At 47.5% G+C, this 27651-nt stretch overlaps 3 protein-coding genes across 11 annotated transcripts; 1 reads left to right on the forward strand and 2 right to left on the reverse strand.

Annotated features, from left to right (window-relative positions):
• Positions 1-1317: 1317 nt before the first annotated feature.
• LOC103101315 (uncharacterized) lies at positions 1318-8655 on the reverse strand. Of its 4 annotated transcripts, none has more exons than XM_056816843.1 (8): positions 8412-8655; positions 7670-7921; positions 5293-5942; positions 4523-4593; positions 3651-3899; positions 2992-3238; positions 2003-2108; positions 1318-1468 (listed from the first exon to the last, which is right to left on the reverse strand). In XM_056816843.1, the coding sequence occupies exons 2-8, from the start codon at positions 7882-7884 to the stop codon at positions 1354-1356; spliced, it is 1653 nt and encodes a 550-aa protein (XP_056672821.1). In that variant the 5' UTR covers positions 7885-7921; positions 8412-8655; the 3' UTR covers positions 1318-1353. The 4 variants fall into 4 exon arrangements, with proteins under 4 accessions (XP_056672821.1, XP_007482408.2, XP_056672820.1 ...); XM_007482346.3 differs by having other exon boundaries at positions 4523-4626; XM_056816842.1 differs by lacking the exon at positions 8412-8655 and adding an exon at positions 8051-8368 and having other exon boundaries at positions 4523-4626.
• PNPO (pyridoxamine 5'-phosphate oxidase) lies at positions 8606-12866 on the forward strand. Its single transcript, XM_007483015.3, has 7 exons — positions 8606-8976; positions 9108-9232; positions 9923-10022; positions 10419-10472; positions 10734-10862; positions 11047-11117; positions 11464-12866. Exons 1-7 carry the CDS (start codon positions 8932-8934, stop codon positions 11627-11629), a joined length of 690 nt encoding a protein of 229 aa, XP_007483077.2. The 5' UTR covers positions 8606-8931; the 3' UTR covers positions 11630-12866.
• A 2490-nt stretch (positions 12867-15356) lies between these two features.
• Positions 15357-22053, reverse strand: PRR15L (proline rich 15 like). 6 transcript variants are annotated; one of them, XM_007482351.3, is made up of 2 exons: positions 21662-22053; positions 15357-16508 (listed from the first exon to the last, which is right to left on the reverse strand). In XM_007482351.3, the coding sequence occupies exon 2, from the start codon at positions 16475-16477 to the stop codon at positions 16175-16177; it is 303 nt and encodes a 100-aa protein (XP_007482413.1). In that variant the 5' UTR covers positions 16478-16508; positions 21662-22053; the 3' UTR covers positions 15357-16174. The 6 variants fall into 6 exon arrangements, with proteins under 6 accessions (XP_007482413.1, XP_007482416.1, XP_007482417.1 ...); XM_007482354.3 differs by lacking the exon at positions 21662-22053 and adding an exon at positions 20926-21641; XM_007482355.3 differs by lacking the exon at positions 21662-22053 and adding an exon at positions 20894-21641.
• Positions 22054-27651: the final 5598 nt, after the last annotated feature.

Consider the following 27651-nt stretch of genomic DNA (forward strand, 5'->3'; position numbering starts at 1 on the left):
TACCTGCATCTCCTTCCCTAGATACACAGAGGAGAGGGGCATTGGGGGAGGCCAGAGAAAGCCCCTGTCAATGAACTTGGCTCCCTAATGGAACAGAGAGGCCCTTAAGGAGCTAGATCAAGGGTCAAGGTATAAGATGTTTTCCTTGTTGATAAGGATTCTAATTTGCCCAAAGAAGGATCCAAACAATAAAGATGTGCCACAATAGGGATGGATTATACCAAGCTATCCACACTTTTGCTCTATTCCCTTTGTCATCAGTATTTGCTAGAGTCTTCAACCTAAGAGCATGGAGGCTGAGTGGGATATGTTTATAGTTGCTGAGCCTGGAGTCAACAGACTGGTTCAAATCCTAGCCTCAACTCCCACTAGCTATCTAAACAAAGACAAGTCACTTAATTCTGAGACTCAGTTTCCTCATGTGTAAATGAGGATAAGAGTTGTCACTACCTGCCTTACAGAATTTGTTGTAAGGAAAGTACATTATATAAAGGAGACTGCTCTCTGTAAAGCTTAATTGCCCCCTCAATACATGTCCTAAGAGAATGTCCTCATGAACTAGAGCCAATACCCATACCTACACCATTTTGTACAGCAGAAAAAAGAGGCTCCAAGCTCACTGGCAGTGAGGTCTATGACCCCAGCTAAGACAGGTTATGTGCTCATCTCAATGCTTCCTTCATAATTGGCAGAGAGAGCCACACTGTAGCCACCCAGAGCTCAGGTTGCTCAAATGTGGACAAAAAGGCATTTCCATTTGGCAAAGAAAACTCTTAGGGATTCAAACATTGGTAGACAGGGGCATCTGTCTTGTGTCTACCTTATTTTTCAAGATGGTAAGTTACAGAAAGGTTACCTTGTCTGTTTAGAAAAGGGAGTTTCCTCACTGGGCATAAAAGGTCCAAATACCATTTCCCACCTTCCCCAACTCCCCAGTCCAAATGTGCTATACTGGCAAGCAATATTTTGTTTTAAAACACTGCCAAACTATAGTGTCAAGTAACAAAGTAGCCTCTTTTTCTGCCTCAGCAAAAGGCCCCTGTTCCCAAGACTTTCCCCTAGGCAGTAGGGTTTTTCCTTTTCCTCTTCATTCCCCATAAGACATGCATTCTTATTAAGAGGGAAAGGTGAACAATGGTAGCCCTGCAGGTCCTCTACCTGCAATCTGAAGAGTAGAAACTTTGAGCTATACAGAACAGTCATGGCCAAAACACCATGTTTTATGTTAACAATTCCCCACCTGCAAACTTGGACTAGGTTTCTAAAGCCCTTTCAAGCTCTAAAATTCCATGGTCTAGAAAGAATGGAAGGATGTGGTAAGTTTAATCCAATCTTTATTTGAAATGTTCCGGCTTATATACAAGAAAGTCTATGAAAAGTCTTTTGGTCATGAATTTTGATTTCCAAGATAATATCTCCAAGATGAGTGCAGAAGTTCCCACCTGCTCTGCAGACGGAGCCCTCCTCTCTGGCAGGAGAGACCAACACAACACCTGGATAGAGCTGATCCTTCAAGGCTCCCATTCATTACCCCAAATCAACACTACTTGCTACCTGGCTTCCACAGTGTACATGGATATATAAGAGCATGGTGTTGGGAAAGAGCCAGAGTGTTGTCCTAAATGGGGGGACAGCCCAGTCTATGGCCTCCTAGTCCTCAGCTCTGGTTTCCCTTCTCAAAGCCATCAGTGTCAAAGGCAATGATGGGACAAGGAAGTAATTCCCTCACTTTTTTCCTCTTCTCTTCCCAACTGACCCTGGACCACACAGCTCACATGAGATCCTAGATACTAGGATTTCAGTCCTATAGTCCCTCAGTAGGACAGGATTATGCTGAGAAAAACACAAGCCTTAGGGGAAGGATTATCCATTCCCACCAGTCTTCTGAAGACAGATCCTGATGGTACAGTGCTTGCCTGGAGGGTGCTTTTTAAAAATATATAGGTATGTATCTGCCAACAGATTGCAGGACCTGGCCCAACCCCCACCTCACCACACTCACTCCATCTTTACAATCATCTTCTTGACTGCCCTCCTTGAGGTCCCGCACTTGCTGTTGATGACGGCATTAAAGTTACAGCCACGGCCACACACCTTGGTGACATATTCTGGGGAAGACAGAAAAGGAAGCTGTTCAGATCTAGCTCCAAGCCAGGAGGAGGTGGGCAAGGGTGCACTCCCAGGCTGACACAGCCATTCTGATATAAGTTTGCACTTGGTCTCCCAGGCTCTCATCACTGCCTATATTAAACCAAAATGCCTTGCTCTTCAGCCATGCCAATAGGAGGCCGAGGAGCAGGGAGAGCTGGCAAAGAAATGGAGAATTATGTCTCTTCCCTGCTCCCTAAGACATGGCCCAGTTATCTGCTTCATCATTACTAGAACCACAGCTGGAGAAAAGAATCAGGATGGGGGTGGAGGGAAGGAAGAGAGAGATTGAACAGGCAGGAATGCTTTTCAACTCTGTGTGGGCCCATCCCCATTCTCATGACCCTGCATGGACCATCAGGACCCTATCCTTAAAAGATTTACATCTTTCTTTAGTTTTCATTCTGGATATTCCCATCAGTTTTTTCTTCCTCAGCTTTCTCGTTGATCCTTCATGCTTCATACCACAATGTAGTTGATGGCATCCTTCAAAATACTAGATACCACCCTGAACTTGAACTCTTCCCACAATGTCCCTCAGCTTTCTATTCTCTAGTTTAACCTATCACAACTCCAAAGGCAGAATTGCATCGATTGCCAAAGGACAGATAGTAAAAGAGTCCCCATTTAAAAAATAACAACAAAAAAGAATGTTAGGGCTCTAAAGATTGGTAAAAAATAGCCTCTCAAAGTAAACTGACTAAAAACCTAGATCTTCAGGCCAGTCTCCAATGCCACTACTTCATGGAACCCTGCCAGAGAGAAGCCAACAGCACATACTACTCCATCCCTCTTCCTGCCTCAGTCATAAAACACTAGCCTTGAGGGAATCTGCCCTAGTACCTTTGATGGCATTAACCACAGCAACGGGCAACCGGATGGGTTTCTCCATGGTGGTGTTATTATGGGCAATTCGTTGACCAGTGGCAGAGGATCGGGCCAGCGTCTCCCGAGAGAAGAAGTAATCCAACATTCTCCTAGTCATCAGCTTGGGTTTGTCTGTTGACACCTGAGACAGGTCATCCAGCTGGTGGTGAGTGATGTAGACCCCTGAGTTGGGGATCAGCTCTAGCTTGGGTCTCCCATTCTCCTGAGGAAGGGGAAAAGGCACTGACTATTAGCCTGCCCTCTAGCAGCCATCCTATTCAGCCTGATGTTGTGCCTGGGGAAGGGGGGGGGGGGGTCTCTTCAGGACCCAGAACCCACAAGGTGTCTGGTCCTAGATGTTAAAAGACTAACGTCTTCCAGGATTCAGGATTAATTTCTCAGGCCCTGGGGAACCCAAAGCAGCAGATATAACTTCTAATTATAAATATAAATTTCATCCCAGATTCCCTTCACATCATTTCAGATGTCTTGGAGGCAGGTTTGGAAGGAAAAGTCTCCTCGTCCTAAAACCTCTTGTCTGTAGGCACTTTACTACTTAAGCCATTCATGAAAGCTGCAGGATTATTAGGAAACCTGGCCTTATCCTCTACCACTGAGTTCTATGTAGCACCCACCTCCACAGGTGATGCCCATACAGGGGTTCCATCAGGCAATGTATCCTGAACATTCTCCTCCCACAGACAGGTGGCCTCGCTCAGTGTAGCAGGACTGCCCACCCCATCCTCAGAGGTCAACCATGTTGGAAAGCCACTGGGGAGTCCTGCTCGAAGCCTACGGACTGGTGGAGACCGTGGGGCCTCAGCAGGAGTTCCCTTGGGTTCCACAGGTGGTGATGTGGGAAGCTGTGCAGGAAGGCCATTCACCTGGAGAAGGAAGGGGGAGCAACTCTAAGCAAGGGAAGCAGCATCATCTCAGCTTCCTGTTGTATCCCTTACAATGAAGGTTGGCAACCTCCCCCAAAGGCTCTGGAAATGCTCCCACCAGTGCCAGGCCACTGGTGTCCCTGTCCCCTGTTAAAGGACAAACAAGGCAGATTACCCTTCTGGGAACATGCTCCCCATTTCCCTGAGGGTATCCCACCCCAGGCTAATTCTAGTTGGTCCCTCTGCTTCCAACAGAATTGCCAGATCATATCCAAAGGGCTGGATTCTCCCTCCTTTCCTCTGCCCTCCACATCCTCCATATGTAGGCAATCAAAGTCAGAAAGAGTTTGTGGGGAAGGTGTGAACTGTTCCCTCCTGAGGAGTAAGACCATCCCACCAACCTGAAAACCAAAATGGAGCACACAGTCTATGTTCAATGAATAGGCAGGAATCATATGCACATTAACATTTAGCTCTATTATTTTGTATAGTTGAGTGTGGCCTTCAGGAATCTAGGCATCTAGATGAATATTTTTGACAGAAACCTATCTTAGCATCCACCCAATGCCCAAGCTCCATCCGTGTCCCTCTCCCCAGGAGCTACCAGCTCATCAAGGACCCACCTGTAGTGCCATGTTGCTCTCTAGTAGCCCCACGAGGCCCTTGAGAAACTGGATGTTCCCTTCATTGACATCTGAGAAGAGAGAGGCCACACCCATGGGGATGGCTAAATGAAGACAGACGTGTTTCCAGGAGAAGGCTACAGTTGGATGTTGATGGGACTATGAGGACCTATTAGACTCTGGACTCAACCTCCCCACTCCCCAGCACAAGTGCCAATAAGCCCGCTCCCTTCCCAATCTCCTCTTTCTGATGTTCCTTTTGTTATAGATCCTGGACCCACTGGAAGTGTCTTCCTGGGGAGCTCACTGCTAAGTAATGGGTCCTAGGGAAAAGGAGAGATGATGGTTCATCAGGACAGAGCCACCAGAGGACTTTTGAAGCAAGGATAACAGAGGGATCATATATAACAAAGTAGGGAAGGAGGGCAGAAAAAAGTGGCAACTCTTGGTGAAGAGCTCTTTGGGGAGGGCAGAGACTGAATCTTGGGAAGTGGAATAAGGAACGAGGACTCAAAGAAAGAGTGAGTGGAAAATGCAGAATTGGTAGAAGAAAAATGAGTTTATAGAGAAGTTTGATGCCTGAGTAGGAAAGGGGAAATGATTGAAATGGAAACAAAAGCAAAGCTGGCCAGAGATCACCAAGTCATCCAAAGGCAACTGAGAAGGGGCCAAATCCCTTTGGGGACCCTTGGGGAAACAGCCAGCCCAGCCTGAGGGATCCCCATCCAGCCACCTCCTGTCCATATCCCAGAGAGGACAGCTCCCGTTACCAAGGCTACTGGTCCCAGAGCTGAGGCTGGTGTTGGGAGAGGATGCTTTGAGCCCTGCACCACCTCGGGTGCTAGACAGCAGATCATTCTGCTCCTCTAGACTCCGCAGTTGACCCTTGAGCTGCTGATTTTCCAGCTCCAACTCTCGGATCCTCCTCTCTTGCCGTAGGGCTGCTTCTTCCCTAGAGACCAATAGCCTCCGAAGCTCTGCCATTTGTAATTCCAACTCCTTCACCAGTTCTGCATACAACCCGGTTACCTTGCCTCCTCCTGCAGCCCAAGGGCAGGCTCCTTCTGAGGCTAGGGGCTCTGTGCTCAAGGCCAGGGGTTCTGTGCTCAACCGGCTTAGAACAGGTGTGGGGTGGCACAGCCGGGCAATAGTGGGGCGGGCAGCCCTCAGGGGTTCTGGTGTCCTTGGAAATCGGGTAGTCTCTTGGAGGCCCCCAGGTCGAATGTCCAGACTGCTGGTGCCACCACTTGGGAAGAAAGGGACAGCTGGTAGATCTGGGACACTTAGTCCCCGTGGGAAGGGAGGACCAAGGTTTGGCCCATTGGTAGGCCATGGTCTCTTCCTGTTCTTGGCTTCTTCTTCTGGTGCTAACAGTGGTGGGGGAGGCCTCCCCAGAGTCAGAATCCCCCGTGCTTGGACACTAAAAACAAAACACAAACCTAAGCCACTGGTATCTGTTTTCAAAGCCCCAACCCAAGGAGAAAATCATGGGAGGAAGTAGGGTATAAAAGGGAAGACCTCCCTTGGATATTTCCACCTCCTGATTTCATCCAAACTAAAATAAGGTACCAAAAATGATGCTAGTTCTAGTTCCTAAGGCAACTCCTCCAGGATATTAGGGATTCCGGTTTCTGGAGACAGGGAGTATGTCTATATCCCTGCGTCAACCCCTCAGAAAATATATCAAGCCTAATCTCTCAGGGTCCAGCTAAGAAGTGTGGCCCCAGTACAAGACAAATAGAGCCTAGAAGCCCCAGAGGACAAGGATTCAGGCCTTCACGAGGCCAGTGCCCAACACAAAGTAATGCTTAATAAAAGCAGTTTACAGATAGTACCTCTTTCAAAGTCAATAAACATTTTTTGAATAGATATCCCAGTGGGTAAATCCTAGTACTGGCTATAAAAGGAAAACCAGAAGAGGGAGGTGTGGTCCCTGACCTCAGGGACCCCTCAGTCTAAAGGGGGTGAGTGGGATACCTAAGAAAGAGCAAGACAGATTTACAAAGCAATCTTCCAAGAGCTACATTTGTATAGGTCACCACTGTAGAAGGGGATGAAAATAAGAAAGGATGAGTAAAAGATCCACACATCAAGAACAGGGCTAGCCTAGTGATCGCCTTTACTAGGTCCCATCTAGGCCTAGGTCAGGACTTAAGAGTTAGACTCCTGGGTCTTCAGGCTATTAAATTCCATCACCAGAACCCAGGCTTCTCTGCTGACATACCAAATAAGAATCTTCCCTGCCACTATCCTAATGTCATTGACCTTGGAATGGAAATAAACGGTTTTCCCAGGATTTAGACTCAATCCACCAATCTCCCCCTTTCTCCAAACCTCCACAGTACTCAGGGCTTCAAAATCTATTTTTCTTTTCATACTCTCATAACCATCTCTGGTGTATTGTATTTTATCACTGGCCTTACCGTACCTCAACTCTTTTGCCTTTATTTCTAACCATTCCACCAGGCTCTTGACCTCTAAGGAGAGTTACACTTTTCTTTCTGTCTCTCTCAAATACTACAATCCTCATGATCCTCTCCTCCAGTGCGTTACAGCCCAGAGCTGAACAATGTGGCCACAAGAACAGAAAGTATGTCACCTTGAGGTGTGACATCAACATATTGCTTATATCAGTGCCAGTGGATTTTACAGGTGGGGATATATATATACATATAGCAAGAAAGTTGGTACAATAAACTCTCACCACACTGACAAGAAGCTGTTTCACAGAGAATACCAAATAGCATATAATCCATTATTTCTAACAGAATGAGCACTGACTCTGATGTCAGAGAACCCAGGTTTAAATCCCAATGCTGACCTCGCCTATGTGACCTTGGGCAATTCCCTGGGCCTCAGTTTCCTCATCCGAAAAATGAAGGAGGAATTAAGACTATATGGCTTCTGTCGTCCCTTCCAGCTCTATGACCCTTTGAGGCCTTGAAATGAGTATATATATATATATACACACATATACATGCATGCATACATACATATGTTATTGGCAAAATTTCTCTTTCTGATGGTGTTGGTTCTGAAAATGTATCACCCAGAGTGCACAATGATGGCTGAGAGAAATCTGCATAAAATGGACTCTGGAGATTTGACTATTCACTGTCTCAAAAAAATCAGCAAGAGGTCCCTTACCTGGCACACTCCAGGGGCACTTGTCTTGGTGGCTCTTGGACCTCCAGTTCCTGATGCTGCTGAAAACTGGGACTACACAGGGGACCCCCACCCAAGGCAGTTTCAGGCAAGTCAAAGGTGGGATGAGCATCAGCTGGTTCTCCATTACCCAGTCCTGGGTCCACAGTCTGGAAGTGGCTTTGTAGAGCCACCCTCTCCCCGGCCCCCTCAGCCATCTGCTGGCACAGACCTGGGGACCAGCCCCCGAGGCACCTGGGAAGGAGAGAAGCGATGAGGCTCATTCCAGGTAAGAGGTCAAGTCAGGGAAGTCTGCCGCACCATGCACGGAACAGAACCCATTCTGAGGAGCGTGATCTCAGTCAGCGAGGGGCAAGCACCTACCTGGCTTACGGATGCCCCTGTGCCCGGAGTATCCCCGCAGCCCGCACCGCCTCCTCCTCGAACCCCGGATCAGTCCTCGGTCCTACAACTAACTTCATCCCCGGCGCCCTCCTAGCGCCAGCACTCCCTTCCCCCAGCCCAGCTCACCCCATTACCCTGCCCCTGTCCCAGCTCTCCCCTTCCCAGACCCCTGAGCTGAGCTCTGTGGCTCCCTCTTCCCCTCCCCTTCCATGGGACGCCAAATCATCCCGGCTGCCCTGAAGACTGCTGCCGCCCCCCACCACCACAGTACTGTGTCCCCCCAAGTCCCCGGTCCGCTCCCCCCTCCCCTCCCCAGCCCAGACTCTGGCAGCCCCTGTACCTTTAACAACACCTCCATGTGCGTATTGACGGCTGTGACTACATTTCCTGGTCTCTTTGTTCCCGCCCCCTTCGGCGTTCCCCATTGGTGCCAAGACTCTGTTTTTCCCGTTCCGATTGGCCCCGTTCCCGGAAGGTTCAAGCCAATGACCTTTCCGTGTTGTCCCCCGCTCCCCGACCCTGGGCTCTCATTGGATTACAGAGTGGGGGCGGGGCCGGCGGGAGGTTAGACAAGTGGCAAAACTCGGATTTTGGAAAAAGCTAAGATTCGGAAGCTGAGTCAGAGCTTGGTGCTGAGGTTGGAGAAGAATTAAAAAAAAAAAGGAGAGTGGGAAAAGTATGGGAGGGGCGAGGGCAGGCGGTTCTCGCGTACGTGCGAAGAGGCGTCACATGGCCTTGCGGTCGCCTTGACAACCAGACTCGAAGCGAGGCGGGCAACGTGCTGCGGGGCGTCGTGACGTGAGACCAGCTGCCGGCGTGCGGGCAAGATCTCTTACCTTTGCTGCTGGTGTGCGGTGGTCATGGACCTGGGACACATGAGGAAGAATTATCTCAAGGACCATGAGGTGCTGGCTCCGAGGAGTCGTGGGGAAGGAATGGCTGGGTCTCCTGAGTGGGGACTGGTGGGTGGAAGGGGGCCGCTGAGGGAGTTCGGGAACACAGGGACAGACCCCAGCCCCATTCTCCACCTGCTCAGGCGTTCGAAGAGGAGCACCTGGCCTCACTGGACCCCATCAAGCAGTTCGCAGCTTGGTTCGATGAAGCCTCTCGGTGCCCAGACGTGGGCGAAGCCAACGCCATGTGCCTGGCCACATGCACCAGGTTGGTACTGACACCTCCCAACCTTACACCAGACCCCCACCACGTTCATTATAGGTGAGAAAACTGAGGCCTGGATACCTGGCCACATGCCAATGTCACCCCACTCCACCCCAGGGGGTATATTGTTCTATTTGCCTTATTTGTCAAAGTGATGACCTTGGGCAAGTCACAACCTTCAACTCCCTCTTGTTTTTCATCTGTTAAAAAGGGATATTAATAACACCTTCTACCCTGGGTTTTGTGGGGATCAAAGGAGATAATATATGTGAAGCACTTGCAAACTTTATCATGTCAATTATTTTTAACCTCATTAGCCAGTAACTGTTATTTAACTTCATATTTTTGTATCTTCCCATAATAAATTACATAAATTTCTTGGAGGCACACACTTCCTTTTCACAGCACTATGCTCTATAAATAATTGACAGGTTTTGATCCCTGGTCTTTGCCCTTGGAGAGTTTATAGTTTGATTAGAGAGACAGGACTCACAAGGGCAGAACAAACAAGTCAGTGACTATATTGTATATCAGATGACATATTTAGGGACTAAGAAAAACAACATGGTATTTGGACACAATCAGTGCTACCTGAAGTTAATCAAGTCCCTTTTCTTTGATACTCTTTAGAGGAGGGAATTAAGGGCATGAGGGTTGTGTGCTGACCACTGTTCCTAATCTTATGTCCTGTAGGGATGGAAAGCCTTCTGCTCGAATGTTGCTGTTGAAGGGCTTTGGCAAAGATGGCTTCAATTTCTTCACTAACTTTGAAAGCCGAAAAGGAAAAGAGCTGGTGAGGGTTTCTTGTAAAGAAAAAAGTCAAAGGCACTTTCTCCATGCCAACATAACAGGCATTTAACATCTCCCTTCTTGTGCCCATCCATAAAAATCAGGAAAGAGGACCAGACATGAAACTTTGGTCCATTCTTCCTCCCCTTTACCCCCTTACAGTTGCTCAGTTAGCCTCTCCACACTTCATTCATTGAAGTCTGGATTCCCAAAGGCTATTTTTTGTTGAACCTTGTGGTCAGCAAATGAGAAATGTTGGATAAATCACAGGTACCTGCTTTTCCCAGAGAGTGTTATTCTCATCTCTTCCTCCCACCTCACAGAACTAGAACTTCCTCATTGGGAAGAAGCTCTATTTTTCACCTTGTCCTGATGCCCTTTTCTGTTTTCTTATCCCCAGGATTCTAACCCTTTTGCTTCCCTTGTCTTTTACTGGGAGCCTCTCTCTAGACAGGTGAGTAATATCCAAAACAAGGTCAGAGATGAGCTAGGGGAGTTGGTGAGCAAAGGTGGTAAAAATGTGGTTATGATGGATAGAGGTTTCCCAAGAAACTTCCCCTTGTCCTTAGGGTCTTAGAAATACAGAGGAGAGAGCTCCTGGGTCAGACTAGATTGTGGTTCAGAGGTAGATGGGGGAAATGGAAATGATTGGGCTGTGTTCTAGAGAAGTTTGTGTGAAAAGCTCTATCCTCTTCATATGGGAATGTCCGTGTAGGTTCGTATAGAAGGGAAGGTGAAGAGACTGCCAGAGGAGGAAGCTGAGTGTTATTTCCACTCCCGTCCTAAAAGCAGTCAAATTGGTGCAGTTGTCAGTCGTCAGAGCTCTGTTATCCCCAATCGGGAGGTGAGTGACATATGGAAAGAAGAAGCAGGGAGAAGGGGGCACCTGGCTTCTTGCTCTATGGTCTTTATTCTTTCTGAGTAATTCATACATTCTCAATCAGGCAGAGGGACAAACATTCCTCCATGCTGGGCTAGTATTTTTCAGGGGTCCTGGTACTTATTATATTTCTCCTCCTCTTGAGTAGTACCTGAGGAAGAAGAATGAGGAGGTACATAAGCTATACCTGGAACAGGAAGTACCCAAGCCTGACTATTGGTGAGTGACACAACTTGCATTGGATCATAGGTTTTGGGCTGGAAGGGACCTTAGAGAACATGTAGTTCAATCCTAAAGAGATGAAGTGATTTGCCCAAAATCACACAGTTAAAGTTGCAAAGCTAAGATTTGAACGTAGTCTTCTGACTCTAAATTTAGCTATGAAAATGAGAAGTTATCAGCTCTTTAATTCTGGCCTGCAAGAAAGCAGTGTCTAGCTCTCCCTCAGCATCTCAGGGACCAGCTGTAGCCTCAAACCTGAGATAAAGCTTGACCCAACCAATTGTCACAGTGGCTTTGAAACCTCTCCTTGTCCCTTTTCCTCTTCCTCCCTCTCTCCTTTTAGGGGTGGCTATGTCCTTTACCCAGAAGTGATAGAGTTCTGGCAAGGTCAAACCAACCGTCTGCATGATCGAATTGTCTTCCGGAGGTTGCAGCCTGAAGAGGCCCAAATAGGGCCTATGACACACCGTGGGGCAGATGACTGGTTCTATGAGAGACTCTCACCATGACTGTCTGATGTCTGGTGATTGGATCCTCTCAGCTCACAGCTGGAACCTGGAACAGAGTGGTGAGAAATACAAGGAAAGTTCCCATCAGGCTCTAAGCAGAGCCCCCTTATTGTACATTCAGAGCCTTGCCAACTTGGTCACCTAAGCACTTTGTTATTAAGTCAACTCTAATTTATTCATGGTTAGTAATGAAGAGTACACAAAAAACAATCCAAAATTGGATAATCCAAAAATCATTTGTTTGAGCTTGAGTGTTTACAGTAGGATATGCACATATATTTTTTGGCAACAAAGTTGCCTGTAACTGACCTCAAATATGTGAAGGTTTGTCATTATGATGAAGAGAAATTATATTTACTCAGTGTATTCCTAAAAAGACAGACCTAGAGCCAGTGGCTAGAAGTCATAGAGAGGTTAGTATCTGCTGTAGGAATCTCCTGGTGGGGATTCCAGAATGGTGTAAACAATCAGACTACATGAGCTCTACTTTTTTTCTATTCTAAAATTAACTTGAACCAATAGTAATTATAAAATTGCACAATTATGAAATTATTTTGCATTCTTCAGCCAGATCCTGGTGGAAATAGGTCTAGTGGGCTGGGAGGAATCCAGGGTGGTCTTCAGTCTTCTCTGTGCAGCAGCTACATGGGAGAAAAATTTGCTTGCTGCTTGTACTCATTGATGTTGTCCTGTCTACTTTGTGAACACGTGTATGGTTTCCTGAATAATCAAATGTGCCTCTGTCTCCCTACCCCAATTGTAAGCTCTGGAGTTTGAATCAGCAGGCCATAGCTCACACCCACAGGAACCTGTTGTTGTAAGAGCCCTGGAGCTAAGAATAGTTTGAAGTTTCCCCGTATTTAAAAAATATAAAACCTTCTTAGCTCCCAGGTCCTTGGGGCCAGATTTGATCCTCGCCATAATTTGCACCTTGCTGCTTGAGAGTCTGTAGTTTCCATGAGTCTGCACAGCTGCACAAGCTGGGGGTAGGAGGCTAATCTGTCTCCCTTTGCCCTTCCTTTCAGTGTCTATAATACTGTGTCATATTGAGGGGATTCCAAGCAGAGCAGTACATGAGTGTTTGTCTCTCGATGTACAATATGGTCTGGTGGTCAGGCCCTGTTTTATCCCTTCTCAGCCTGTCCTAGTCTCTGGGTGCCACTCTGGCCTCTGCTTATGTTCTGGTCTTTTGTACCAGTTCTGTAATAAAGTCTTCAGCTGTGCTGTTTAATGGTCACCTCTCAGGCTGTCCAGGCTCTGTGCCCTCCTGGTAGTGGGTGGGGATGCATGAGTCATTCTCCCCCCCACCCCTTCTCCTGCTGGAGTTAAGGAGGGTCAAGGCTAAGGGGAACCTCCATCCCTGTCCAGTAGAGGGAGCTGGACACCCAGGATTGGTCTCTATCAGGTGGATTCCAGTTCTGGCTGGTCCCCCTCCAGTAGTGTTGGGTCCTGGCCCAGTGAAACTGCTACCCAGATAACCCCTGGCCTCTCCCAGTTCCAGCACATATTTGCACTCTCAGTTCCTCCTCCTCCCCTCCTTCCCCTTGCTTCTTCATCTCCTCCTTCCAGACTGGCACCCTATCCCTGAGGGAGAGCTCACTGCAGAAGGCACCCCAGGGAGGGCAGGACTGCTGAATAGCACCTCCCAGCAGAGATGGGGCCTTTCTTACAGGGGGAGTAGGGGGGCCAGTCAGTGACTGCTGGGGAGAAGGAAGGGTAGGAGTAGTAGGGAGCTGTGGCTATCAGTAGGAGTTGAAGCTAGTGGTGGGACTGGGATGATCCCAGGATCTCTACCTTCCCTGTTGCATCAGCAACTAATCTCAGTGAAATGGGCTCCAGGTTGGGGGCCAATAAAGAATAGGTCTGGTTTCTTTTCTCAGCAGTTATCTATCTCCTCTGCTTTCTAAGCTGGCTTTTTCCCAGCACCTCAGAGGAAATGGAAAACAAAGCTTCTGTCACCTGTCCCTGCACAGGACTTATTCAGTCAGGAGAGGATAACTTACCTGCAAGAATTCTACCTTCCCACCACCACCAAAAAATCCACCAGTACTGACCCTGGTAGTGAGTGATTTAAATGTATGGGGTTTTGTTACCCCCTAGAGAAAATAAGGTGAGGAGTTTCCCTTGTTAGGGTAAAGAGATTGGGATGAGGGGCTTCAGGTGTGAATTCAGATAAAGTGTTTGGCAATCCTTGAAGGGAAGCACCATGAGTGACCTTTGTTCTAGAACCCCAAGGTACACAAAGTCTGGGAGAAGAATGCCAAAGCTAGTCTAGCCCTTCCCCCTACCTCCCTTACTCCCAAGTTCCCCACTAGCCAGGGTGAGGCACCATGACAAAGGTGTCCTTGTACCATAGGCCCCAGTTTGTTTTGAAAATAAATTTCCTGGGAAACAGTTTCTGAGCAGCTGTTCCCTAGGGGAGGGTGGCCCAGTAGGCAGTGAGGTTTGAGTAAAAGCTGCAGGGTGGCATTGTTTGGTCACCCTCCCTGCTGTTCCCTCTCTCCAAGCTCCAGGGATATGGCTCATTCTTTTTTATCCCTGGTTCCTTTCCATTTACACAGGCAAAGCCTGGGCCTGAGGACCTAGTGGGAAAGATTGGAACATATCCCAGAGCCACTAGAGATGTCAAAAGTAAAAAGTGAAATTTATTATTGAAGGGAACTCATCTCCCAAGATCTAGCCTTCCTTTTCCAGACCTAGTTAAACCTCAGATTTGTTGTGAGTGGTAGACAGATAACTTTAGTCCCTTTAGCTTCCATTAGTGGCCCAACTATGCCCCCATAGAATATGGTGACAGTAAAAGTGGAGTTTGTCAGTAAACTGGAGGATATTAAAACTAGCCCCCTCACAGTCTGATGCTTCTTAGGAGATAGTTTTAAAGCAAATAAGAGGAGCTACCACTTTACAAAGCAGACAGAAAGTTTCTCTAGCAATCCTGAATATGTACATATATACACACACACACACACACACACACAACAGGTCCCAGTTCATGGGGCTTCAAAACAAAAAAAAAACAACCACAGGGGTGAAAAACCCATAAGAAACCATGAAAGGTGAGTGAGAGATGCTTCTGTGGTGAGGACAGTACAGCATTTAGGGCTACTCTCTGAGCCAGAGCTGCACATATGCTGTTTTTTTCATCTTCTGATTGACCCAGATCTGTGAATAGGAGATGTGGAGCAAGTAAAGTGTGGGACAGATTGTGGCAGCTTTCTGGAGTTCTTCCATTCAGTTTTTATTCTTCTTTTCATTTTTTTAAACCCTTACTTTCTGTCTTAATAACAACTCTTAAGACAGAAGGACTGGGACAACTGGGTGGCTCAGTGAATTGAGAACCAGGCCTAGAGACGGGAGGTCCTAGGTTCAAATCTAGCCTCAGACACTTCCCAGCTATATGACCCTGGGCAAGTCACATGACCCTCATTGCCTAGCCCTTACCAGGTATTGATTCCAAGATGGAAGGTAAGGGTTTAAAAAAAAAAAACAGGACAAGGGTTAAGCAAATTGCATTAAGTGACTTGCCCAGGTTTTTTTACACAATTAGAAAGTGTCTGAGGTCATATTTGAACCCAGGTCTTCTTGTGGTCAGGCATGCTCTATCCACTGTGCCATGTAGCTGCCCCACTCCTCCTTTTCATCCAGAGCTAATAAATGGTGGCTGCTAACTCTGGGTCAAGCAGGTAGAAGAGACCATACCAGTGACTGCCATCATGAAGACCCCTCATTTTCAAGTTTCAAGGCATGTTTATTTCCAAAAAGAAATTTATGATCAAACTATAAAAACAAAAAATTCAAGGCCCAAGATGTCATTCAAGGGCTTTTGTCATCTATATATTCTGGTAGGGAGAGTCGATGGGTGGGGGCATCTTGGTTTCCCTGAGCAGGAATCCTTTGGAGCTGTGTAGCTCCCCCTTTGTCACTGTCTCTAGAAGACAATATCCCTGACAGGAACTTTACCAATCTGTTTCTTTGGGGGTCTTAAATGGAAACCTAAGAGACCCTCTTCTGGCTGTTTATGGCAAAGTTCCAGAAAGTACGAAAGGAGGTGAAGTAAAGGGCTGAAACTCTACTCCCCTGACTGTTGGAGAAAAACTACATCTTCACTCCATGTAGAAAAAAATTCCCACAGGAAAAAGGCTTTGGGTGAAAGTGGAGGAGGGAGCAGCAATTCAGACTTGACCCTAATCCTTGTTCCTGTGGAATAGGAGTGGCACTTCACCCATCCCTCCCTCTCAGTAGGCACTGCCTAAAGCTATAATGAGGATTGGCCCTCTCTTTCCAGAGACAATCCTTGAACTGAGGAGGACCCTACATATGGGGGTGAGGACAGGCCCAGTCCTCCCAGGGCCAACCTTTGCCTAGTATAGAGTTGTGCATCTATAAATAATAGAGACATTTCCTTGCCCACAGGCATGGAGGCCAGCAGAGGACACCCTGCAGAGCCTAGGCTGGAGGCAGAAAGGCTGGAGTGACAGTTTTCCTTTTCAGAATCCAGCTGATGGTAGGAAAGAGGGAGGTACCTAGTATCCCCCTTCTGATCCTTCACTGTCCTTTCCCGTGTCCATCATCAAAGAGGCTAGGGTTTTCTGCCAGAGTGGCTCGAACCTTTTTCTTCTCCTTAAATCGGCCAGAATTGGAAACCTTGACATGTTTGCCCTTGGTGTTCTTGTCCACAATTTTCTCTAACCGAGCATTAAAGTCACTGTTAGAACTCTCTCCGTCAGGTCGGGTGGGCTCAGTACCTCCATCCAGGTGGGCATAAGTGTCCGGGCTCTCATACAACACCTTGGGAGTTGACTTTTTTTTGCGCAAAAAGGTCAGCTTCCACCAGCCAACATCTGCCATGATTCCCTGGTGCAGAATGTTCCAAGGAGACCTGTTGAAGCCAGTGTTAAGGGAAACATACGTACATCAGTCAAAAGACAAGATGGGGTGGCAAAAGCCGAGTCTTCCCTTTGTCCCCTTGCCTAACTCAGAATCCCAGTCTGTTTTAACATGGGCCTAAAAAGTATGCCATGCTGAGTATAATGGGGATCTAGAGAAGTAAGCATTTGAGTGAAAATGCTGGACGTTTTCAGAATGCTTTTACTGTCTTTCAAACTCTCAGTGCCATTGCCATGGTGATTTCAACCAGCAGAATTGCTTTGAGGTCACGTTTGGCCAGCTGAAAAAAACAGGCCCAGGCAAACAGAGGAACAAACAAACAGGGAAACAGGTAGAAAGGTAGAGTGAATAGAACTCCAAGTCTGGAGTCAGAAGGATCTGAGTTCAAATGTGACTTCAGATACTTCCCAGTTGTGTGACTTGTAACCCCCATTGCCTAGCCCTTAGTCCCATCTGCTTTAGAATTTATACTGAGGGGCAGCTAAGTGGCTCAGTGGATTGAGAGCAAGGTCCTGAGTTCAAATGTGGCCTCACAGGCTTCCTAGCTATGTGACCCTGGGCAAGTCACTTAACCCCCATTGCCTATCCTTTACTATTCTTCTGCCTTGGAACCAGGACATCGTATCAATTCTAAGGCAGAAGGTAAGGGTTTTAAAAAAGAAAAAGAGTTGTTAAACACAAAGAATCAGCTGATATAGGAATTAGAAACACAGTCATCTAGTGTAGGGGCTCTTACCCCTTATATATAACACAGACTCCTTGGACACCATTTGGTGAAGCCAATGGACTCCTCAGAATAGTGTTTTCAAAAATTTAGGATTTCCAAGGAAACCAATTATTTTGAAATATTATCAATATCCTTAAAAACAAGTTCATGATCCCCAGGTTAAGAATCTGATGGAGTCCAACACTAATTTTGTAGGGGAGAAAACAGATCCAGAAGAGTGACTTGCCCAGCATCCCAGCAGGCAGTGGGAAGGCTGGGTCCAGAGCAGCAGGCTCCTTTCCAACACAACTAATGGCCAAACCTACTGGACATGCTATACTCTATATCATGGATCATTTTGGGGGTATAAATTTGTTTCATTTGAAATCCTAAATAAGGGACACAGTTCTGCTGCTGCAATACAGGCAAGACATAAGGACCAATAAAGTGGCAGGAAACCTTTTGCACAGGTGTCTGTAAAGTGGCTTCTGAGGCTTGGTGGTGATCTCCAACCATTCCCTGCCCATCACAGACACCTCTTTCACTTCTCTCTTCCCTCTTGTCCTCTGGAGTTTTAGGCCTTTCAGTGGTGACCGCCTGAGCTAAGGGAGGCAGTGACTAATCTTTGATGGTTCCCACTACCAAGATTTCTGACCTCTGAGCTGGGAGTCAGGAGACCCTGGCTTTAGCCCCGTTCTACAACCGACTCTGGATGACTTTGGGCAAGAGTTCTCTCACTGTGCCTCAGCTTCTTCCTCTTTCAAATAAGAGTCTATAACATAATGATCCCTATTTCCCAATCCAAGTAAGACTGAATCATTCTGTTAAGTCTTTCAATAAACATTTTTCTTTCTTTTTATTTTTTAAACCTTTCCTTCTTAGTTGCAGGGGTTTTTTTGTTTGTTTTGTTTTATTTACCTTATGTCTTAGAATTGATGCTGTGTATTGATTCCAAGGTATAAGAGTGGTCAGGGCTAGGCAACTGGAGTTAAGTGACTTGTCACACAACTAGGAAGTACCTGAGTCCACATTGGACCTCCTGATTGTAGGCCTGGATCTTAATCTACTGAGCCACCTACCTGTCCCCTTAGTATCAATTCTAAGACACAAGGGCAAGAAGGGCTAGACAATTGGGGTTAAATAAAACTGACTTGCCTATGGTTACACAGCTAGGAAGTATATGAGGTCAAATCTGAACCCAGATCCTCTTATCTCCAGGCCTGGCTTTCTATCTGCTATGCTATCTAATTGCTCCTAATGAACTTTTCTTAATTGTGTTCCCTCTCTTTCCTTGAAATATTTCATGATAGACACTGGGGAAGATATAAAGAATTTATCTTTAAATCTCCCCTAAAACAATGCAGCTTTGGGGCTGGAATGAAGACTGAATGAACAATAGTCATTTGAATGTTCGAATTGACTGCTGTAATGGAATCGAGTCCTTTAGCAGAAATGTTCAGCATTAACAGCAGTTGTGATAAAAAAGAACAGAGTTTTCCATTAATTTTAATAAGTAAGGCATTAGATAAAGTGTTGGGAGCTTTTGAAAAGATAGTCAAAGAGCTATTGTGGTTTGGTTTGGTTTTTTCCTTTTTCAGAGTATACAATTAGATAAGGGCAAGGGGATGTAAAGGAGAGAATTCTAGGTTTGTATTCAGGAAAAATTTGGGTTCTAGGTGTGTCACCTTGTATTAATCTCTCTGAGCCTAAGTGCCCTAGAAATGTAAGTTGTATTTGAAAGGACAATGAAAAGTAAATATGGGTACTGATGGTTATTAGAGTTTCCAAAAGGGCTCTGAAGGGGATTGGGAAACAGGATTTTCAAAGGAGGGGTTGTCCTGGATGGAGAAGATGATGTGGGGCTGGAGTACAGGGCAGGGGAAGGTGAGATGAGAAAAAGGAAAAGGAGACAAAATAAACCGAAAAACTGCCAAGGCAGGAATAGGCAATGAACCAAGAGATAGCAGAGCATGAAACCCAAAGAATCCAAAAAGAGAGATTGGGACTCTAATATGGAAAACACCAAAAAAGGCTGAGGAATAGCCGGGAGGAAAGCCATGTGGTTAGACCAGAATGGGTCATCTCCCTTTAAGACCAGGAGACCCAAGTGTGGGAGAGGGAACGAATCCACTGAAACCCTCCAGCCAGCCATGTTGCCCACCGTCTCCCCACAGCAGATCCAACAGGTTCCCTTCTGCCTATTTGTCCAAGGTGGGTGTTCCTCACTGCCTCCTCCCTTCTCCATCTGGAGACTATGAAGCCAACATCGAGCACCAGGAGGTAATTTGAGGAGGTCTCAAGGAACTCGGGGGAGTGGGGGAAGGAAGAAATGGGCCAATTCTTCTTGGGAATGGCCAAATTACTGCTTTCCAATGACAGGTGCCCACTTAGGGAGGAGGATATACTGAGGGGACAGTCTAGAAAGTACACTTTGGCAAATTGCCCCAAAGTCTGAGCATAGTACAGCCTTGTACAGGACTAGGTGTTCCAGAATGACTCCTGGAAGAAGCCTGAAAGGCAGGAGGGGCAGAGCCACTGTGAACTGTGGATGGGACACTGCACACCTTTTTCTTCCCCAGTCATTTTGGGACTAGGGGCAAATTTCAGTCTCCTAGTTTTGTCAAACAGCCCCAGACTAGGTTAGGAAGATCGAGCTCACTGCATCAACTTGTGCCACAAAACAATCTCTACCCCGATTTCTCTTGGAGGGAGCATCAACCTCTGTGAAAACCATGACATGTTTGGTACTTTGAGCTCAATGCAAAGCTCATATTCATGGGGTCTTGTCCATGGCAAGAAAGGAGGCAAGGAAAAAAATTCTCCCTATATTAGTCTATCTGCAGGAAGGAAGCAAAATCTTCTCAGAAACTTCCCTGGGCACCTCAGTTTAACTGTTGCCTGTCCTACAGTATCACCTGTTGTGCCTCCTAGAGATGCTCCCATCTGCCTTGGGAGTGACATCAGAGCATCATGACACAAGCCCAAAATGAGAGGGGGGAAAAAGGATACATTTATGGGGCAACCCTGTGCTTTACAAAAGCAATTCACAAGATTCCTTTAGTTGATTTGATGGGTGGATAGGATTCCACCAATGTCCTCCTCTGGTGCCTCCTGCCATGGAGGTGCCCCAGGATCCCGAAGCCTGGGCCAGTCCATAAGCTCTGGCAAACCGTATGACAACCATCCAAGGAGCCATTCTGCTAAGTCTGGAGGGTGATCAACTTTTTGACCACAGTAACTCAAGAAAATCCTCAAATAAAGCCGAGAAGGTTGGCCATCTGCATTTCTAGGAGGAAGTACTGGATGACAAAAACCCATTTCCTTACCATATTGCCCTGAGCTGCCGAAGGCACTTCGAGTGGGATTCTGGTTACAAAAATCTGAGAGCTGTATCCAGTGCACCTTCACATAGGCGCACATCTAACCCAGCTGCACAACACGAGGGGCTGAAGTAAGTCTCCAGGACCCAAATGCCCCAAGTCTGTGTTTCTATGATATTACGCAACGCTGAGGGGCCCTTCCTGAAATGGTCAGAGCAAAGCAAAGGGCTTGGCCCCAGCCCTGGAGCCCTGGAATGCATCTCAGAGATAGAAATTGCCCCCATCCAGCTTGCACAATCCCAAGGGCCCAGACACAGCCTCCAGGGGAAAAGAAGCTCCCAGGGAACCTACCCAGAGATAAAGAGCAAGGTGTCCTCACCAACCTGCTAGCACTCCCTCCAGCGAGCCAAGAATGCCACACAAATCACATACCCAAAAGCCCCGGCTTCATGGAAGAAATGACTCGGAAAAGGACCCACACCCCGCCAAGAGGCTCCAGCAGGGCCGATCCAGCTTCTGTCCCACCCAGCTGAGTGGCTCGATCTTTATCCCATCCACACCCCCTCAAGCCTAGGCACCAGCTCTTCTTACGTATTGCTGGCCATAAGTAATAAGTTAACCATTGACTAAGAGGAGGCCTCCGAGGGTAGGTGAGGGGGTGGGGCTGGGGCCGGGACATAGCACTCTGCGGGATTTGAAGGGCACCCGCGCATTCTTCCTCCTCCTCCTCCTCCACCACCACCGCCGCCGCCGCCAATCTGCAACTTTCCAGGAGCTCTTCCCCGCCAAGGGCAGTCTGAACGGAGACGTTCTCCACACGGAAATGGCGAGCCCATTCACTCCCCTCGGAGACTCCAAGCCCAGCAAGAGTTAAAAAAGAAACACTTCCCAGTGAAACTCCCGAGGGGGTGGGGGGAGGGGGGAATCCTGCCAGGACCTGGAACGACTCCAAGCACCCAGTCGAGCCCTGTGTCTGCCCGCCTGCCCAAGGAGAACGGAGATGCCCGAGTGCCTTTTCCACCCATTGAAACTCAACTGGGCAGTCTGGAGTCGGGGCTGGGAGTTGCTCACGTCCCTGGTTTCCCCTGATCCTCCCACCAACCTGCCTTCTGCCTGTACCTGTTAATCCAGACTTCTCTGGTGGAGACCTTTCCCAGGGAGGGGGTGAGGACAGGAGAGTGAGAATGGGGGAGGCAGGAGTGTCTCTGAGGTTGTCAGGCAAGACTTGGAGCCCAGCACGCAGGAGAGCTGAGTGGAGAGGTGGGCTGGGGCAGGAGCGACCACAAGGGCAGCAGATGCATGTCAGGTGCAGCAGAAACAGGTGCAAGAGTCAGGTACTTGCTCCGGTTGCTTCTTCAGAGCCAAGGTGAACTGAAACTCAGCTCCTCCCGGCTAAGTAAACAGGAGTCCAGGCTGGGTGCAAACCACTGAATATTCATCACCCAGGAAATCCAATCCCGGTGCTACCTGCACCCACTGGAAGCAGGGGCATATGGGGATGAGGTGGTGATCTACAGAGGGGAGGAAGGGGAGCCCTTTTAGCAGGAGAAAGGTCCCAACCCCCGCAGCCCAATTGCATACCCCCCCCCGACTAACCATCGCCTCCTCCTCCACCTCCCCCAGCCCCCCACAAAAGGGGCTGGACAAAGTTGGCTCAACCCAACATCCCACCCACCCCACCTCAGGTAACCCAAGCCCTGGCCAGAGCAAGGCTGTGAAGGGGTTAAGTTTGTTTCTCCCCTTTGCATGTGGTGTATTCCTGCTCTCTTTGAACTCACGAAGTCGAAACTAGTCCCTGGTAAAACTGGTTAGGGGACCGGTTCCCGGGCTGTCCCCAGCTCCCCTGTTCCCATTCTTGCGAGTGCCCTGATAGCCAGAGACGCCACTCCCTCCGGCAGCTTTGTCTGACCGCTGCCCGCTCTCCTCCATCTTGGTTTTCCCCATCTGTAAAATGGAAAGGGTGCATGGTGCCCCTTCTCCATGCCAATCCTTCCCCCAGCCTCCACTTCCGATATCTTACCCAACCCTACTCACATCGAATTGCACTTTGCACTCTCTTGTGCATGTGTGTGGAAGACTGTAAGCTTCCTGAGGGCAGGAACAGATCTAATGATAGGTGTACTCCCCAGGACCCAGGACGCTATCTTGAGCGTAGTAGGCACTTAATAAATTCTCCTTGGTTTGGATCCGACCTTTCTAATCCCTTCCCTACCCCACTGCAAAGGGTGAGTGATCCCTCTCCCTCTTCCTGCCTTTGGCTCTCCCCGCCCCCCTCCCCATATTTTCCTGTAAATCTATGAATTGCTCTTCCCCGCAGTCTATCTTGGGTCCAGCATTTGTATCTAGATCTCATTTTAACGATAGCATCGTCTTGATCTCAGCCTCTCTTCCCCTCCACCCCCTCATATGGCAACGTCCTTGATGGCAGGGACTGTCTTATTTTTTATTTTTGTATCTTTTGGCCATTGCTTATCCAATCTTCAACTGAATGGAATTATATCAAGACCAAAGCCCTTCTGCCCCCCAGCCTGGCACCTGCCACTAATTCCCAACTCCAGCATTTATTCTCCTCTCCCTGTATCTCAGCCCTGGATTTACCCTAGTCCCGTTTTATTAGCACAGACTTTAGGCCACTCTGAAACCCTGTGGGGCATAATGATAATCCTTAACATCTCTATGGGGGCTCATTCTTATTTTCTCAAATTATCTGCCCTGGGGTGCACGCAGGTCTGTGTTGGCCTCCTTTATCTTCAGTGTTTTGCCTTTAAGCCTGAGACCGTTGGGGGTGGGAGGTGGCCAGGTGATGGTCACAGCAAACTGAATTGGGATGGGGAGGGAAGGCTGAATCCATATCAGGAGGAAGAGCAGCCTGAATGTGGTTTCTGAGGAGGGATGAAGCCCCCTGGGCACCAGCTTCCCAAACTCTGTTCAGCTGATAAGACCTGGACACAGATCCACCTCTGGGAACTTCCCTAGGTTTCTGCTGTGTTTCTAGTTGACTAGTCTGGGACCTGAAGCTAGACCCAGAATGCCATTGCTCCCTTTTCCATAACTTGCCTTATTTATTTATTTATTTTTATTGCCATATTGTTCCTTTTTGTAAGTGACTAATCTTATAAAACAAAAACCCAAATAGACAATGGAAAAACCCCATCCTTTGATCTGCATCTGACTCCAGCAGTTCTTTCTTTGGAGGTGGAAAGCATTCCTTGTCAGAAGTCTCTCAGAATTGTTCCGGATCATTGTATCCAGTTTATAGAAGAAGGTTCTGGGATTTAGTCTGACCAATCAATAAGTTCCAGTGGCTCCCTTTTATCTCCAGGGTCAAATAAATAATTATCTGTTAGGCTTTCAGAGTTCTTCACATCCTGGTCGTCTTCTGCCTCATTCCCTTCCCCTACTCTGTGGTCCAATGACACTGGTCTCTTTATTATTCCTCCCTTGAGACACCCCATCACCCCATTCCAGGCATTTTCCCTTTCTGTCCCCCGTGCCTGAAATTCTTTTCCCTCCTTATCTCTAGCTCCTGGCTTCCTTGGCTTCCTTCAAGTTCCAGCTAAGATCCTCATTGTTGTTCAGTCCTTTCAGCCACATCTGACTCTTCGAGACCCAAAGATACTGGATTCGTTTGCTATTTCCTTCTCTAGCTCATTTTCTTTTTTGCTAGATATGGTTCTGTCAACATGGAATCTAGAAACCCCAAACTTGTAGCCTAGTAAGATCTGGTGCACCCCAAGTTTTAGGACTAGCTTATAAATTGGAGACCCCAAAGCTTGTCCTTGTTCCCTGTTCCTGTGAGAATCCTCTCAGGACCTTGTTCTTTAGCGCTGTGGGCAGTGTGTCAGCCTAGTAAACTGAAGACTTTAAGGTCCTGAGTTCGACCCTGGTGTGATACCATGGGAGAGGTTTCTGGAGACAAGAAGAGTCACTTGGCTTAGGCTTGGCCCCACCTGACAGGGATTGTCATTTACCTGAGGGTCCATTATTCAGTCTGAAATTCCCTTCAGGGTGGATTCTCACAGGAATAAGTTTGGGGTTTCTAGATTCCATGTTGACATTGTACGTAACTGTTTGTAGGTTGTCTCCCCATTTGGAGTGTGAGTGCTTTGAGATCAGAGACTGTGTTGCTTCTTTGTTTATCCAGAGCTTAGCAGGGTACCTAGCACATAGTGGGGGCTTAATAACCGCTTGTTGATTTAACCAATCATAGGAGCATTGAAACTTTTTTCCTCTTGAATCTTCACTTTATTAAATAAACTGACTCCACAAAACTGAGCACCTCCAGGATATGGAATAGGAGTTTTTACCCTGAGGCCCATGAACTTTTTTTTTCATTCTTTTCATAACTATTTCAATATAATTGCCTTTAGAGATCTACTCATTTTATTTTGTGCTTTGTGGACAAAGCAATAGGCAGACCTCAGTTTACATGGTTTCCTGGCTGTGTGACCCTGAGCAAGTCACTTGACCCCCTTTGCCTAGCCCTTGCTGCTCTTCCACCTTGAAACTAATACACAACATGGGTTCTAAGACAGAAGGTGAGGGTTTGGGTGTTTTTTAAACAACACTATTCCGGAAAGGAGTCCATGGGCTTCACCAGCCTGCCAGAGGGGTCCATGAGAGAATAAAGATGAAGAACCTTCTATGGAGGTTCTCTCGGTGCTGATTGAGTACCAAGCATTCTGGAGCCATAAAGCTTTCCAATTTTAGACATTGTGAACAATATTTGATATCAACTCTTGGGCTAAAATCCAGAATTGAGCACAGATTTTTCACTGACTAAGCCATCTGAAGCGGATGGTGGGAGGGTTAAAGGTGCCCCAGACGCTGAAGAAACTCTTTGAAGAGCGGCTTGTGCAGAGCACCACCTTTTGGACAAATGAAATATTCCACTTCCTCTAGGAGTCACAACCTAGCCCTCCCAGCTGACCCCGTCTCCGCCAGCCCCTGGCACCACCCTGGTGCGTCACCTCACCTGTGGACTAGCCAACGCCCACTGCCCAGCCCTCCCTGCTTTTCCTGCCTTGGAGCCAGTGCAGAGGATTGACTCTAAGATGGGATATAAACGTCTTTTAATGCCCTCCCTCTTCTGATTGTCTCCAATATAACCTATATAGAGCTTGTCTGTATAGAGATTTTTTTAAACCCTTACCTTCTGTCCTAGAATCAAGGCTATGTATTGGTGCCCAGGCAGAAGAGCAATAAAAGGAGGCAGTGGGGATGAAGTGACTTGCCCAGGGTCACACAGCTAGGAAGTGTCTGAGGTTAGATTTGAATTCAGGACCTCCTGTCTCTGGGCCTGACTCTCCCTCCACTGAGCTACCCAGCTGCTCCCAAATGTGTATAAGTTTCAGAGCTCCTGGGCTTGAAAGAGGCTGTGAATGAGCCTGAGGACTGCTACTGCTGTTGCAGCACCCCAGGGGTTCTAGAAAACTTAAACCAAAGTCACACGTCTATAGAATGAATACTTCACAGCTTTTAACAATGCTTTCATAAAAAATATATATATATGTATATATATATATATATATTTAATGTCTTGATTGTCACAACAACCCTGTAAAGGTAGGTTAGGCCCATTTTATTATCCTCTGGTTCAAATTCCAGCTCCGCTGGGACCTCAGTAAGTCCTGCTATCTGGAGGCCTTTGTCTATAAAGTGGGGATCCTGATCCCTCCCTGCCTTGCCTGCACGAAGCACTCCAAGGATGGGTCCGCCTGGATTTATAAGCCATTACTAAGGAACATTGTCTCAATCAAGCTTTTGTGGGTCGGGCCATGCCAGGCTAGGAAGAGTTGACTTCAAGCTCATTCTCACTCCTTGTGTCCACAGTCAAGCTCTGATAGCGATTCCAGAATGGAATTGGGTTGAGTGGGCTTCCGATGTAGGGGGGTCAGCTGCCTCTCTGGGGTGGGGAGGGTGCCAACCTGCCTGATGCCAGCTCTAGAGTCCCATCCATCCAAGGTTTCTTGTGGTTCAGTCATGCCCCATTCTTGGTGATCCCAGGGACCATGGGGCTTTCTTGGCAAAAAATACTAGAATGAGGGGGCAGCTAGCTAAGTGGCTAGTGGATTGAGAGTTAGGCCTAGAGATGGGAGGTCCTAGGTTCAAATCTGACCTCAGCCACTTCCTAGCTGTATGACTCTGGGCAAGTCATTTCACCCCCATTGCCTAGCCTTTACCTCTCTTCTGCCTTGGAATTAATACATAGTATTGATTCCAAGTTGGAAGGTAAGGAGTTTCTTTTTTGTTTGTTTGTTTTAAGGATACTGAAATGGTTTGCTATTTCTTTATGCACTGAGTCCTTTTGCTTTCCTTCTTACTCAGAGGTCAAATTTAAACTCGGGTCTTCCTGATTTTTGTCCCAGCACTCTATCCATTGAGCCACCTAGCACATAGTAGGTTCTTAATGCATCTTGTTGATTGATTTTAGAGGATCTTATGTTCTGGAACTGGAAGGGACCTTACAGGTATCTAGTCTGGCTTTCTTATTTTGTAACAGAGGATATGAGTCCCAGAGAGAGGTGGGAACCTCCCCAAAGTCACCCAAGTAAGTAGCAGAGCCAGGGTTTCCTACCTTATCTGTGTCTGGCAATCCCTAAATGTAGGAGTGGGTAGAGAGGGCAGCACAGATGAGAATTACAAGGGGTCGAGACTCTCAAGGCCTTCCTTCTTACTCAGAGTTGCCTTCATAGGAATGCCAGCCAGGGAAATGCCAGGCATGTCAGGCAGCCGAGGCCCAGCCCACCTTTCTGGACCTGAGCCAACTTTCCCTTTCCAATTCTCCCCAAGGTGGTTCCCAAGCTCTCAGGAAAGGCTCTACCCATAGCCTCCAGGGAAATGACTCCTGGAAGGGTCAGGGAGGGAGGGAGGGAATGTGAGATAAGACCTCTGGTGAGTGTGCCTGCTCAGTGCTGGCTGGTGGGTGGGTGGGTGCGTTTGTCTGCACACGTGCCAGTGCCTGTGGGCGCCAGCATGTCTGTGAGTGTGTGAGAATATAGGTACAGGTGCGCCCTGCTTTGAGAAAATCCAGAATATAAACATTAAATTTGGTAGTTTGGGACCAAGAAGAATCAATTACATTCAATGTTCATATAGTGGAGTGTTTT

This window comes from Monodelphis domestica, chromosome 2 (genome assembly GCF_027887165.1).
Source record: "Monodelphis domestica isolate mMonDom1 chromosome 2, mMonDom1.pri, whole genome shotgun sequence".
Lineage (NCBI taxonomy): Eukaryota > Metazoa > Chordata > Mammalia > Didelphimorphia > Didelphidae > Monodelphis > Monodelphis domestica.